This window comes from Dipodomys spectabilis, unplaced genomic scaffold (assembly GCF_019054845.1).
Source record: "Dipodomys spectabilis isolate Male_0828 unplaced genomic scaffold, ASM1905484v1 ptg000102l, whole genome shotgun sequence".
Taxonomy (NCBI): domain Eukaryota; kingdom Metazoa; phylum Chordata; class Mammalia; order Rodentia; family Heteromyidae; genus Dipodomys; species Dipodomys spectabilis.
Genome location: NW_024870779.1, coordinates 3,307,481 through 3,321,907, shown reverse-complemented (window position 1 = coordinate 3,321,907; position 14,427 = coordinate 3,307,481). Strand labels below are relative to the sequence as shown.

Here is a 14,427-nt window from a genome sequence, read left to right as displayed (position 1 = left end):
CACTTTAGCTCTGAGCTCTTAAATGTCCCAGCCCCAATCTAGCAAATTACATTAATTTTAAAGCAGTAAAAGCCAAAACAATCAAATTAAGGTTTATAAAGTTCCTCGGTTGGTTTTGCCTTTTTTTTTTTTGTCAGTCATGGGGCTTGAACTCCAGGTCTGAATACTGTCCCTCAGCTCTTCAGCTCAAGGCAAGTGCTCTACCACTTAAGCTACAGCGCTACTTCTGGTTTTCTGGTGATTTATTGGAGATGAGTTTCACAGACTTTCCTGCCCCGGCTGGCTTTGAACCTCAATCCTCAGATCTCAGCCTCCTGAGTAGCTAGGATTACAGGCGTGAGCCACCGGCGCCCAGCAGTTTTGCCTTCATTAAACAGAAGTTAAAGGCTTCACAGTCATGTAACATGAAAAAAAAAAAAAACTTCAAATAACCAGCAGTAAAGCCCAAATGGACAGAATGACAGGCTTGGAGGGGGAGGTGGAAGGTCGGGAGGAAGGAAAGGAAGAATCAAGAAACTGGCAGTGGGAGAAACATGTGGGAAAGTATAGTCATGAGCTGGGCTCTGGTGACTTATCCCTGTAATCTTAGCTGTCTGAGAGGCTGAGGCTGGATCACGGTTAAAGGCCAGGCTAGGCATATATGTAAGACCCCCTTCTCAACCAACAGCTGGTTGCACTGGTACACACTCGTCCTCTTGGCTAGGTGAGAGGGTAATGTTGGAAAGACCTCAGTTCCAGACAAGCATCAACAGAGGTCAAGCAATTACATGTCAGTGGAAGAAACGGCATGGAGACATGTACCTGCTGAAACATAAATAAGAGGATCACACCAGGGCACATACCCGGGCAAGAAGCAAGAGGCTAACTGAAAAACAACAGCCAGGGCAAAAAGGGTTAGAGAATGGCACAGTGATCAGAGAACCACTGGGTCCAAACCCTAGTATAACCAAAAATAACTTCTAAAAAAAAAGTGTCCTTAAGAGACTGAGAGGGCTCTGAGCACAGGGTCACAAAGCATGAGAAACTCTAATACAACATTAACATTCCATTAACATAACCATTTACACCTACATTAATCTCTGTCTCCAAAACCTAAAAAGATGGGTTAGAATCTAGTAGTTTCTACCTTACAACCCCTATTTTAATAAATCTTGATGGCCTAGAGACCCATAATGTGTCCTGTCAATGTCTGAGACATCATTTTCTTCTTTTTTTTTTTTTTTGGTAGGTCATGGGGCTTGAACTCTGGGCCTAGGCACTGTCCCTGAGCTCTTCAGCTCAAGGCTAGCACTCTACCACTTGAGCCATGGCACCACCTCTGTTTTTCTGGTAGTTCATTGGAGATAAAAGTCAGGCTGGCTTTGAACTTCGATCCTCAGATTTCAGCCTCATGAGCAGCTAGAATTACAGGCGTGAGCCACCAGCACCCAGCTGAGATATCTTTTTCTTGACAGTTCTCCCAGTACTTGGGACTCAGCTACAGACTTCCTGAATGTACACTATCTTCTAATTAAGAGCTTCCCTTACTATGCTGTGTATTAGGCTATATTTTGGTATTACATCTATGTCCTCTATTTTGGCTATTCCCTCAGGATTATGTTCTTTCTATCAGGGTCTGAATTGAGCCTGTGTGTTCCTATGTGCAACATTAAGAATCTAGGATTCAAAAATAATCCTTATTTGAAGTTGGCCTATTAATTTAGCATTTACCAATCCACTACAAAATTTTATAGCTCATTAAAAGTCTATGAAAATAAACAATTTGAATATCAGCAAACATTTAAATTATTAAAATCTGAGCCAGGCACTGGTAAGTCATGCGCCTATAATTCTAGCTACTCAGGAGGCTGGAGAGCTGAGAATCAAATTGCAGAGCCAGACAAGAGAGACAAATCTGAGAGACTCTTATCCTCAATCAGCAAAAAGGCAGAATTGGAGGTGTGGCACAAGTACTCCAGACATGAGCAAAAAAATCTAAGTGAAAGCACCAGTCCCTGAGCTCAAGCCTCAGTTCCAGCACAAAAAATAAACAAGGGGAGGGAGGGAGGGATGGAGGGAGAAAGGAAGGAAGGAAGGAAGGAAGGAAGGAAGGAAGGAAGGAAGGAAGGAAGGAAGGAAGGAAGGAAGGAAGGAAGGAAATTTAGAAATCATTACAGTATATTTAATGATAGGATAAAAAATTTTAAATGTAAGGACCTTGTTTAGCATAAAGGGAGCTGCTCAATATTTCTCCCTCTCCCCCCCCAAAAAAACAAAACTGTTATCTATGTATATATGGATTGATCTGACTGACTAGCTAAGTGAACTAGATAGGCATACACACTATGGCGGTGGTCAGTGCCCTAGCCATGCCCTCTAATTCTTCTAATTACTACCTGTATAACCCAGCCAGCTACTTAATTACTCTAGGCTCCTATATTCTTGTCTCTATGGAAGGATATCTACCTCATATTACTGCTTGAATCAAATAAAATAATGCTTAGTATACTATTAACATACCGTAAGAATGAAATATGTTCTTATCAGTACTGAAAGTGAACCTAAGTTTTATTAAGGTACAAAAATATAGGTAAGAGGCTGGGGATAGTGCATGTTTACCACATTCAAGGACCTGGGTCTGATACCCAGCACCATATAAACAAACAAATACCTGTAGTAATAAAACTGTCTTTATATTATGAACAGATCAGTAATTATTACCTATTTTTATGTGAATAAGCATATGTGCTGATGTTTAATAGCCTTCCAAAAATCTATTCAAACAACTCAATGTTCCTAATGTCTACTTAGTATATGATATATTCACTGCCTGTTGTTTTAAACTCAATCAAAGTAAAGCAAGTATCTATATTTTAAGTAATTTTACCAAATGATATGCTTGAAAATACTACAAAATATTCAAAAATTCAAGACATTTCTATAAGATACAAATTAGGAATATTCTTGTACATACACATACTCATAAAAATTCAAACTAAAGCACATAGTAACAAGCCACATAACTGAGATATGGCTGCATAAACTCCTTTCAAACTCTATGATTTTGAATACATAACCAAAAAAGGATACTGTATGTGATATTCAAATAGTATCGTCCAGCTGGCAATGTTGGATGTAAATCGTTTCTCCGTTCTATAAGACGATATAGCTTACGAAAAGTAGGTAATGCTGCAGTTCGCATCCAAACCATAAAATCCTCATTTATGAATCCATTATTATCTTCATCAGAATCTAGCATGTATACTGGTTTAAGCCAGTTTACTGGCTTTGTTGTCCCTTAAAGAGTGGATGAAGGAACGAGGAAACAAAATATTAAGAGAGTCAATAAAAACTTACTCTATTAAAATTAAAATGCACAATACTAAATCTGATTACTTAATTTCAAAACTATAAAAAATTTATATTCTAAGGAAATTTTAAAAGCTATTCTTCCTATAAGAACTGAACAAAAAAATTAAAATTTGGATGATATCCCAATAAAGAGAATACAACAAGGAGAATATATATATATATATGAAAAGGCAGATTAATGAAAAAAATATGTTAAGAAATACTACATTGTGAATGAAGGCAACATAAAAATAAATTTAGATTGAAACTAGGGGGCTTATATAAAGAAATTTTGCTAGTTTTTTTCTTTTTTTCTTTTTGGTCCGGTCGTGGGGCCTGAACTCTGGGCCTGGGCACTGTTCCTCAGCTCTTCAGCTCAAGGCTAGCACTCTACCACTTAAGCCACAGCGCCACTTCCGGTTTTTTTCTTTTTGCTTATGTGGTGCTGAGGAATTGAACCCTCAGGCATGCAAGGCAAGTGCTCTTCCACTGAGCCACCTTCCCAGCCCCAATTTTGCTAGTTTTTAACAGATGATAACCGAGAGGCTGGGAATGTGTCTTAGTGGTAGAGTGATTGCCTAGTAGGCATGAAGCCCTGAGTTCCATTCCTCAGTACGACATAAACAGAAAAAGCCCAAAGTGGTGCTGTGGCTTAAGCAGAAGAGTGCTAGCTGTGAGCAAAAAAAGCTCAGAGACAGTGCCCAGGCCCTGAGTTCATGCCCTAGGACTGGCAAAATAAAAAAAACGTTAGAGCTGACAGCCTAAAATACCATATAAACTGCACTTATGATTTAAAGCAAACAATTCCTTTAGAATTTTAAGTCATTAAAACATTTAACTCACTTGGTATGAAGTCAAGAAAAAAAATGTTGCTGTTTAGAAATTTTAAATTTGTCTAAAACTGTATAAAGAGGGAAAATTTAACCTACTTCATTAAAACTCCTACTTTTCTTTTTAATGGAATATTAATATTTTACCTTTAAATCGTTCTTCCAGGCTTCCTGATCCAGGAGGATTTCTGAATTTCACATTTTTATCTGTCCACCAAGCAATACCTTTCTTTTTCAAATGAATAAGTGTAGGTACAGGGTCAGATTCATTGGCAAGCAGAAACAATTCTAATGTATCTAAATAGAAGAAAAGGAAAATATGACTAATATCCACTAAAGATCCACAGTGCCTGCTTTATTCTACATGAAATGAGATTCTGATATCGCTCCTAAAAACAGAAGTCACGTAAGTGTATGGCTCACATCTGCTCTTCATTTAGATGTGAATTCACTATGGCCCCTTTATAATTCTACATGGGCTTCCCCTTCATTACAGATCTAAGTCACAGAAATGTGATTAAGTGTTTTAATATTAACCTAAATAAAATTTCAAAGTAAATCAACTCTTTTATTCCTTTTAAAACATTGACAAGAAGCCAGGAGCAGGTGGCTCACACCTGTAACCCTAGTTACTCAGGCTAAGATCTGAGGATCACAGTTAGAAGCTAGCCAGAAAAGTGCTCAGGGACAGCATCCTAGTCCTGACTTCAAGCCCCACAACCGACCAAAACAAAAAAGAAAAAATACTGCTAAGAACTCATGGCTGCTTATCCATTTCCCTTTCAGCACATATAAACAATAGGTTCACATGGCTACTGCGGCTTGAAGTATATTTAGTATTAAGAAGTATGTTTTGTAAGTGTATGGACCACATCAGAATTTGGGAGTTAATATGATTTAATAATATATGTATGTATATGGTATTTTAGTATTATATTTATGTTTACATATATTTATATATAATATATATGTATTTTACATAATTTGCCGAAAGGATCTTTTAGGTACATTGGGTTAAAGAAAATACTAAGTTTATTTCATTTGTTTCTTTTGACTATTGGAAACATTTAAATTATCTATATGGCTCTCAATTATAGTTATATTTCTACCAGGCAATGCTACTCTAAATGATCAATTACAATTTCCTTTTAATGGCATAAATAATCAAAGTCAGTGAGGAGGGCAGGTTGGCTGCTATTCTCTTATATGAAATAAGAAGTAAAGTTCCTCTGCTTCATCTACTAAGAGACAGAAATCTATTTTAAAGATGAGAATGCTCAAAAGGGAGTCATAACACATTACAAACCTCCTTTAATACCTAACCGGGTAGTCATCTTGAAGTTGAATTTCTCAATTTCATTCCTATATACTAAACCATCAAATCTGTACTAAGATTATTCAAATTGTTATAATGATGTTTATTTGTATTGATATCTGTAACATACCATTAAACATGCTGTTGGCAATAGCTCCACAAGGAGCAATGGGTTTGTCTTCATTTCTTCGATACGGCTCACATTCCTTACTAGGATTCTGGTTTTTGGAAGAAAAAGAGAAAAATTATTACCTCGGCATATGGAAGACTATGAGTTTCCTTCAATACTTATTAAAAAATTCAATACCTGTGTTTTCCCACTTGTATACATCAGGAAGTATGTATTGAAAACAGACTATAAATAACTCCACATTGAAAGAACTGGGGGCATGGCTCAAATGGTAGACTACATGCCTTACAACAAATGAGAATTCCTTAATTCAAGCCCTTCCCAAATTAATAATGCTAACCTTGACTCAAAATATATCCTTAATATTACTGTATTATCTTTTTGGTTCCTCCATCCTCTGATACGGGGGGGTAGAACTCAGGACTTTGTGTTTGCTAGGCAGGTGCTCTACCACTTGAACCATGTCCCCATCCCTTTCTGCTCTGGTTATTTTTGAGATGGGAGGTCTCACTTTTGCTCTGGCCAGCCTGAACAGGGATACTCATATTTACACTTCTTGGTGTAGCTGGGATGACCAGGTGCACATCACTATCCCAGCCTTTGTGGCTGAGATTAGGTTTTACAAACTTTCTGTCTAGGCTGACCTGGAAGCTTGATCTTATCTATCATATCAATATCTACCTCCCAAGGAGCTAAATTACAGGTGAGTGTCACCATGGGCAGCCCTCTATTGCCTTTTTAATGCAGCATTTATTTGCATATACTGTTACATAAGCATATATCCAATTATTGTCTTTTTACTCTCATATTTACGACAAACTCACAACCACAGACTTTTGCTGTCAGAAAAATTATGAAATGATCAACCAACAATCCAGTTATAATAAAGGGAAGCTCAATAGGAAATGTACTCATTACCTTGCTCGTGTAACTGTAGCCCCTCTGTACAGTATTCTTACAATAAAAAAGTACAAAAAATAATAATAAAGGGAAGCAGAAGCTGGGTGCCAGTGGCTTATGCCTATAATCCTAGCTACTTAGGAGGTTGATATCTGAGGATAGCAGTATAAAGTCAGCCCAGGCAGAAAAGCCAAGGAGACTCTTATCTCCAGTGAACTCAAAACTGGAAGTGGTGTTGTGGCTCTGTGGCTCAAAGTGGCAGAGAGCTAGTCTTGAGCAAAAGAGGTCAGGGACAGTACCTAGGCCCCAAGTTCAAGCCCTACAACTGACAAGAAGTATCAAAATAAAAGTAAGAATAAAAAATAAAGGGAAGCAGAGAAACTAGAGTTTACAGTGGTTTTAAACAATTCCTCTGATTAAAGTGAGCCTAATTTATAAGGTATATGCCAAACTATTTTTACATTTTCTAATTCTGAATTAAATCTTGTATAGGGAAGGGAAAGGAAGGGGGAAGGGGGGAAGGAAAGAGGGAAGGAAGGAGAGAGGAGAGAAGAGGGGAGGGGAGGGGAAGAAACGGCAAGAAAGGGAGAGGGAGAGAAGGAGAAGGAGGAGAAGGAAGAGAAGGAGAAGGAGAGAAGGAGGAGAAGGAGAAAGAGAGGAGAGGGAGAGAGGGAGAGTGAGATGGAGAGGAAGATGAAGAGGGAGAGGAAGAGGAAGAAAAAGAAGGGGGGGGAACAAAGAGTCAAATGAAAATTCCTGAAGCATACCAGTTTTTGGGTTTGTTTTTTTTTTGTCGTCGTGGGGCCTGAACTCTGGGTCTGGGTGCTGTCCCTGAGCTCTTCAGCTCAAGGCTAGTGCTATACCACTTGAGCCACAACCCCACTTCTGGCTTTTTCTGCTTATGTGGTCCTGAGGAATCAAACCCAGGTCCTCATGCATGCGAGGCAAGCACTCTACCACTGGGCCACCTTCCCAGCCCATACCACTCTTTACACATCCAGGTGTTGTGGGAACAGAAAGGCTTGAGGCAGAACATCTGCCTGTCCTCCAGGTTTGGTTTTGATTTGTCTCTATGAAAGGCTCAAGGAGATAGGGTGGTTATGGGGTTAAGCTAGAGGTGTACTATTATGGTCAGGAGTAAGCCCAAGACATTCTGGGACTCCAAGCCACATAGTTCATGTCTCTACACACACAACTGACCAAGATAATCGCAACATGAAACTAACTAGACCTGAATTATATACCTCCTAGGATCATTTCACTACTGACCAACCCTGACTTGTATCTATATTCACTAAATTTAGATTTGAAGAGGCACTAGATGAGTAGAAAAAACAGGAGAGCAAATAGCAGGTATCTTAAAACATCTCTTCTATATCTGACTTCTCAGTGTTCCCCCCAGCCACCCAAACCATCAACATTATAAAGACCATGAAGATAGATAATCTACAATGGGCTTAGTGCTTTCTGAGTAAACTGATGAAAACTATGTTTTAAAAGTTATTATTAAAGTTGGGCGTCAATGGCTCACACCTGTAATCCTAGCTGCTCAGGAGGCTGAAATCTGAGGATCACAGTTCAAAGCCAGCCCAGCAGGAAAGGTTATTATTAAACATAAACTCACATTAGGGCAAATATATTCTACCAGCTAACTTATTAGGGTGTTATTGTTGTTGTTGAGGTGGGGGTCTCACTACACATGCCTGCCCAGCTGGCCTGGAACTCATTATACAACTCAGACTGGGCCTGGTTTACAGGTATGCACCAACATGGCACTGTTGGCAACTGTAACCCCTTTATAGTAACAATAAAAACTTTTTTTAAAAGTCTATATTCATCTAAAAAATATTAGGTACCTTTTATGTGCCAAGCACTACCTCCAGGTATTTAGTAAAATGATGAAAGTCATCCTCCTCTAGTTTATTAGCTTACAGCGAAGTTAGGAAAACATATAATAAAGAATTATGCGTGCACAAACTAGACTACATGTCATGAATGCTATGGGAGTGATTTGAGAGCAGGAGAAACTGCTACAAAAAGTTTGTCTTTGGAAAAAAAGCATCATAAAACAAGAGTAAGCACCAGCCATGTGAACGGCAGGCACAGGGAATAGCACATACCTGGAAGAAAGAACCTGACATTTCTAAGGAAATCTTGGTGAATGCAACTAGAGTGTGACAAGCGGGAACATGATACAACTGGAAGCTTATGCCTGGATCAGAACATCCTGGGATTTTTAGTCTACATGCTAATATGCTATGAGAAGATTTACAATAGGGATGTGATAGTTATATATTTTAGAGACCACTATGGCCTTTTTTTTTTTTTTTCCAGTCCTGGAGCTTGAACTCAGGGCCTACTCTGAGCTTCTTTTCCTCAAGGCTAGCACTCTACCACTTGAGCCACAGAGCTACTTCTGGCTCTTTCTGTATATGTAGTACTGAGGAATTGAACCCTGGGCTTCATGCATGCTAGGCAAGCACTCCACTGAGCCACATTCCCAGCCCACCACTATGGCCTTGTTACAATAAGTCTTCCTTTGCCCTCAGTAAAGAAAGCAAGTATCTAAATAAAGGAGAAAAAAAAAAAAAACGAGGAAAAAAAATTATAAATAAATAAATTTCAAATCAACCAACATTTCTAGGTCTTTGGACAAACCCAATCTACAATCTCAATAAAAATATCCAAATAGGTCTAGGGAGTCTCAGTGTGTCTCACAATAATTAATCATCTCATCTCCTCTGAATACAAAAACAGGATTCTATGGAGTAAATCCTCTATGAATGAAAAATACTGTAGATTTTATCTAAACTCTGTGCATATCAGAAAGTCTCTAAACATTATTTGTATTCCTTAGTTTCTTTAGAAACAATGGAAACAGTTTGGATAACCTAAGGCTTATTCTGGCACAGCAAGCTCACCAACTCTAAGGGACTCTAAACTGCTCTGGGCTTCTGAATGTTTGCTGCAGTGGCAACAATAATATAAAATACTTAGGCATTGATTACTACTATGAAAAGTTACAGTCAAGAACCTAAAAAAAAAAATCTAAGGTAAAGCACAAAAGAGACTTTTTTTTTTGGTCAGTTGGAGGGCTTGAACTCTGGGCCTGGGCACCATTCCTCAGCAATTCAGCTCAAGGCAAGTGCTCTACCACTTGAGCCACAGTGCCACTTCCGGTTTTCTGGGGTAACTGGAGATAAGATTCTCATGGAGTTTCCTGCCTGGGCTGGCTTCAAACTATGATCCTCAGATCTCAGCCTCCTGAGTAGCTAGGATTATAGACATGAGCCACCAGCTACTGGTCAAAGAGACTTTTTAAAAATCTAAAGCTCCGGGGCTGGGAAGATGGCTCAGTGGTAGAGCACTTGCCTTGCCTGCATGAGGCCCTGGGTTCGATCCCTCAGCACCACACAAACAAAAAGAAAAAAGCGGGAAATGGCGCCGTGGCTCAAGTGGTAGAGCACTAGCCTTGAGCTGAAGAGCTGAGGAACAGCGCCCAAGCCCAGAGTTCAGGCCCCACGACCAGACCCCCCAAAAAACAACAACAAAAAAAAGAAATCTAAAGCTCCACTCTTGCAGATGCTGACACATAAACTTGGGAGAATTCTACAATCTATACATCTCAACAGTCCAGACAGTTGTTGCTTTTTGAGTTTTTTTGTGCCAGTCCTAGGGCTTGAACTCAGAGCCTAGGTGCTGTCTCTGAGCTTTTGTGCTCAAGGCTAGTGCTCTATCACTTGAGCCACAGATCCACTTCTAGCTTTTGGGGGGTTAATTAGAAATAAACATCTTATAGAGGTTCCTGCCTGGGCTAGCTTTGAATCATGATCTTCAGGTCTCAGCCTCCTGAGTAGTTAGAATTATAGGTTTGAGCTGCTGGCACCTAGCACCATACTCCATTTTAAAACACAATCTGAGAAATAAAGGCTGCTAATCCATATCCAGGTGTGGTGCACACCTATAATTCCAGATACTCAGGAGGCAAGATATTAAGATTGTGGTCCATGGATGGAACAGGGCAAAAGAAGTAGACCCTAAACAAAAGCAAATCAGGAGCTGGAGGTATGACTGAGGTGGTAGAACACTATTTTCCTAGCTATGAGAGGTGTGAGGCCCTAGGTTCAAAACCCTAGTACTACAAACTCCCCCCCACCCCCAGCCAAAAAATAAAAACACTCATTTACATATATCTACCTAGCATAGTAAGAACAAATCTAAACAAAATACATCTGTACATCTACATTGTTAGACTGATCAAAATTCCATCACAACCAGATTGATGCAGTTAAAAATATCAGTAATGACGATGAACAAGCAGGTTGTGTTATGTCCTCTAGCTGTAAGAATCTGTGCAAAGTTCAGAAAAAAAGTATATTTTAACTAAAAAACACAAACCAGAAATAACAAACATGGTTCATGTTTACATTATTAACTGGTTACTTCATTCTTATTTTAGATACCACACTTTTATATCTCTTCATTTTACTTACAAGCAATGCACTAGGATCTCCATTGAGTTGACTGTCATCTCGAGATTTCACATAACGACGATGATTTTGATAGAAGCTAGACAGTCCATAATACATAAACACATTGCCCTAGAGAAAATGAAAGGGAAGTGATTTGCATATGAAAATAACCATGAATTAGCTTTTTTTTTTTTTTACTGTGTACAGAAAGGTAATCAGTCTAGTCTATACTAGCATACAATCTATGATAAGTACTAGAATAAATTCTATGTGCACTCAGCAACCTAAAATGGCACAGTTGCCCAGACTAGGGGTGTATAGCTCAACCCCTACAGAAAGAAGAGGGGGGGGGGGGAGGGGAGGAGGAGGAGGAGGAGGAGGAGGAGGAGGAGGAGGAGGAGGCGGAGGCGGCGGCGGCGGAGGAGGAGGAGGAGGAGGAGGAGGAGGAGGAGGAGGAGGAGGAGGAGGAGGAGGGGGGGGGGGGAGGGGGGGAGGAGGAGGAGGAGGAGGAGGAGGAGGAGGAGGAGGAGGAGGAGGAGGAGGAGGAGGAGGAGGAGGAGGAGGAGGAGGAGGAGGAGGAGGAGGAGGAGGAGGAGAAGTAAATTCCAAGCTGAATTATAACATCAAATTTCCAAATGGGGTTTTACAAAACATTATTAGCAATATATCTATAATTACTACAAAATCTTAAAGAGAGTCACTTTATAATAACCAAGAAAAGTACTTTAATGTATTTTGTGCAACCAACTTCAAAATAACTTGAGAAACAAAGGCAATGCATACATACTGTAAATCTATAGAATATGTAAGAAGCCATTTCAACAGCTAAAATTTTTAGAGATACTGAAAGTATTATTTTCTTCTAATTTTAGCTTCTATTTTCTATACATATTCTATGTTCAATTAAAAGAAATTCAGTAACATTTTGTAAGTGCTTTTTGGATTTGCTACTTTCATACAAAGCTTAATTTTATTTCATTCTTCAGGAAGAGTCTCACTATGTAGCCCAAACTGGCCTCAAATTCTTGATTCTCCTGCTTCAGTTTCCAGAGTGCTATATTATGGGCATGTAGTACTATGCCCAGCTAAAGCTAGAGAGAAAGAGATAAGCACGAGGTGGGGAAGAATTAACTACTTACCAAAATACAAATAAAAAAATAGAATCAAACCCTGTAAACTTTCTCATTCTATAGAAAGAAACTGTTTACAGAAAACTTTCTTGGGGGGGGGGGGGGGGGAGGCTGGGAAGGGATGTGAAGGGTAAACAAAGGAGGAGGCTGCAATGCTTGATAAGAAATGTACTCATTATCTTGCCCATTTAATTGTAACCCCTCTGTACAGTATGTTCACAAAAAATAAAAATTTTTAAAAAAAAGAAAACTTTCTTAGGAGGCAGGATATCAAAATTACATCACAGAAACAAGATAAACATACTTTCTGAAATAAAAATCATCTCTATTAAGTAAATTCAATTTGTAAACTGAGAAAGGTCCTTTCAATGAATAAGCAAACAAATAATTTAAGTTCCCTGAAAAGGCTTTACTTCAAAGTTTTGAAGAACCTACAGAAGAATGAATCTGAGGTTGATCATTCTTGCAGAAGTTCTGAAATAAATGCTTTTGAGTGGGAAGGAGACTAAGTTTCTAAACCACCCTAAGTAAGTCTCTTATTGCTTCAATTCTGCCTACAGTGACAAAAGCAAAATTTACTACATCTTTGCAGTTTATCACTTTCAAAAGACATGTGACTGCATTATTTCTGTTGAAACAAAGTATTAAACTCTTCACTTCTCAAATGAGCTTCCAACGGTTTGGGCAAAGGCAGCATTGTGCATTAATCTTGGTGTAAAAGCAGCAATAACCACCAGATGGCAACCATCTATTATAGTAAAAGGCGAAAGATTTATACGATCTGAAGAGAAACCAAAGTGTGCAACCATTTATTATAATATCAAAATACTCAAATTCTACCATCACAAAGCAAAATGCAGAAAAATCTAAAAAGTTAGCATGCATTCCATCTGTTTTTCTCACTGAACAATAATTTTTCAAGGTTAATTGCAAATAGCAGTAAAAAACTAGTCTTTCCATGCCTATTCTGACCTTTACTATATACTCTATCATTAAGAATAGCAGAGCATCATTAATAAACACATATACAAAAAAAAGACACCAGCAGACAGATAAGACATGAGGAGAGTGTGTGATTTGGGGTGTATTCCCAAAATACAAAATATCAATATACAAACATGGGTGGAGAAGTGGGGGAGGATCCAATTACCAAAATACAAAAGGTCTTTAGACTTTTCTAAGTTTTTGCATTTTGGGTAATGTTTCATATCTCACAAAAAGTAATTCAATTAAATAATGAGAATATCAGTACTTTGCTAAAGCAAACATTTTATAATTGAAAGTACGCAAAACAACTTGAGAATTTTTTAAATAAAAGTAGACAAAGATATAAACATTATAACCAGGCGCTGGTGGCTCATGCCTGTTATCCTAGCTACTCAGGAGGCTGAGACCTGAGGATCACGGTTCAAAGTCAGCCCAGGCAGGAACATCCGTGAGACTCTTTTATCTCCAATTAACTACCAGAAAACTAGAAGTGGCACTGTGGCTCAAGTGGTAGAGCACTAGCTTTGAGCTGAAGAGCTGAGGGACAGCATCCAGTCCCAGAGTTCAAGCCCCACAACCAACAAAAAAATAAATAAATAAATAAACATTACAGTTTATAGCTGTAAATTATAGCTACACAATGTATAGCTATAAATTTTCCAGTAAAAAGATAAAACTATATTAAATTTTGTCTACAAAATAAACAAGCCAGTCAAATAAATATATTTAACTATTAGCAAAATGCAACAGCCAAGTACATAAAACAATCTTGCCCAAAAGAGTATATTATATGGATTCCAATCAATTAAATTGAGTTTTCTAAAAAAACAAACAACAGCTACAACAAAAACCCTTAGTTTTAAAAGTATAATATGGTAATGTTTTAAAGCCTGGCTTTTCTAACACAAACCTCAAATGACTTTTCCAGTGTGAAGTTGATGGTACAAATGCAAGGTGTCACTTCTGGAGACAAACATTTATGGCAGGGACTGGAAGGCTCTGTTCCGGTATAATCAATCTGTAAGAGAAAAAGGTAAGTAAGCACTTCCTTGTAGAAAGAGGATGCCTAAGACACACTAAAATAACCTGCTATTCAAGGGAAAAAAACAGTCCAATAAAGCAACCTAGAGCCAGGCATTAACTGCTGTTAAGGTCATCTATTGGTTTCAACTAAAATAAGCCTTATTGTTCTTTTCTTGGCTGGTCTTTCCAATCAAAGTTATCTGTCTCTCTCTTTTCCCCTCTCCCTCCCTCCTCTCTCTCTCTCTCTGTCCTTTTTACCAAAACAAATACATTTATGCTTATAGTCATAAACATATAACATTCAAAACGC

General features: G+C 38.5%; 1 protein-coding gene across 1 annotated transcript in view; it reads right to left on the bottom strand.

Annotated features, from left to right (window-relative positions):
• Positions 1-14,427, bottom strand: part of Tmem30a (transmembrane protein 30A) — a 34,945-nt gene that overhangs the window by 2,828 nt on the left and 17,690 nt on the right. Inside the window, exons 2-6 of the mRNA XM_042687070.1 lie at positions 14,005-14,112; positions 10,999-11,106; positions 5,606-5,693; positions 4,308-4,457; positions 3,070-3,276 (exon numbers count right to left, since the gene is read on the bottom strand). Coding sequence (XP_042543004.1) covers positions 3,070-3,276; positions 4,308-4,457; positions 5,606-5,693; positions 10,999-11,106; positions 14,005-14,112 — 661 coding nt within the window. The remainder of the gene's footprint in view (positions 1-3,069; positions 3,277-4,307; positions 4,458-5,605; positions 5,694-10,998; positions 11,107-14,004; positions 14,113-14,427) is intronic.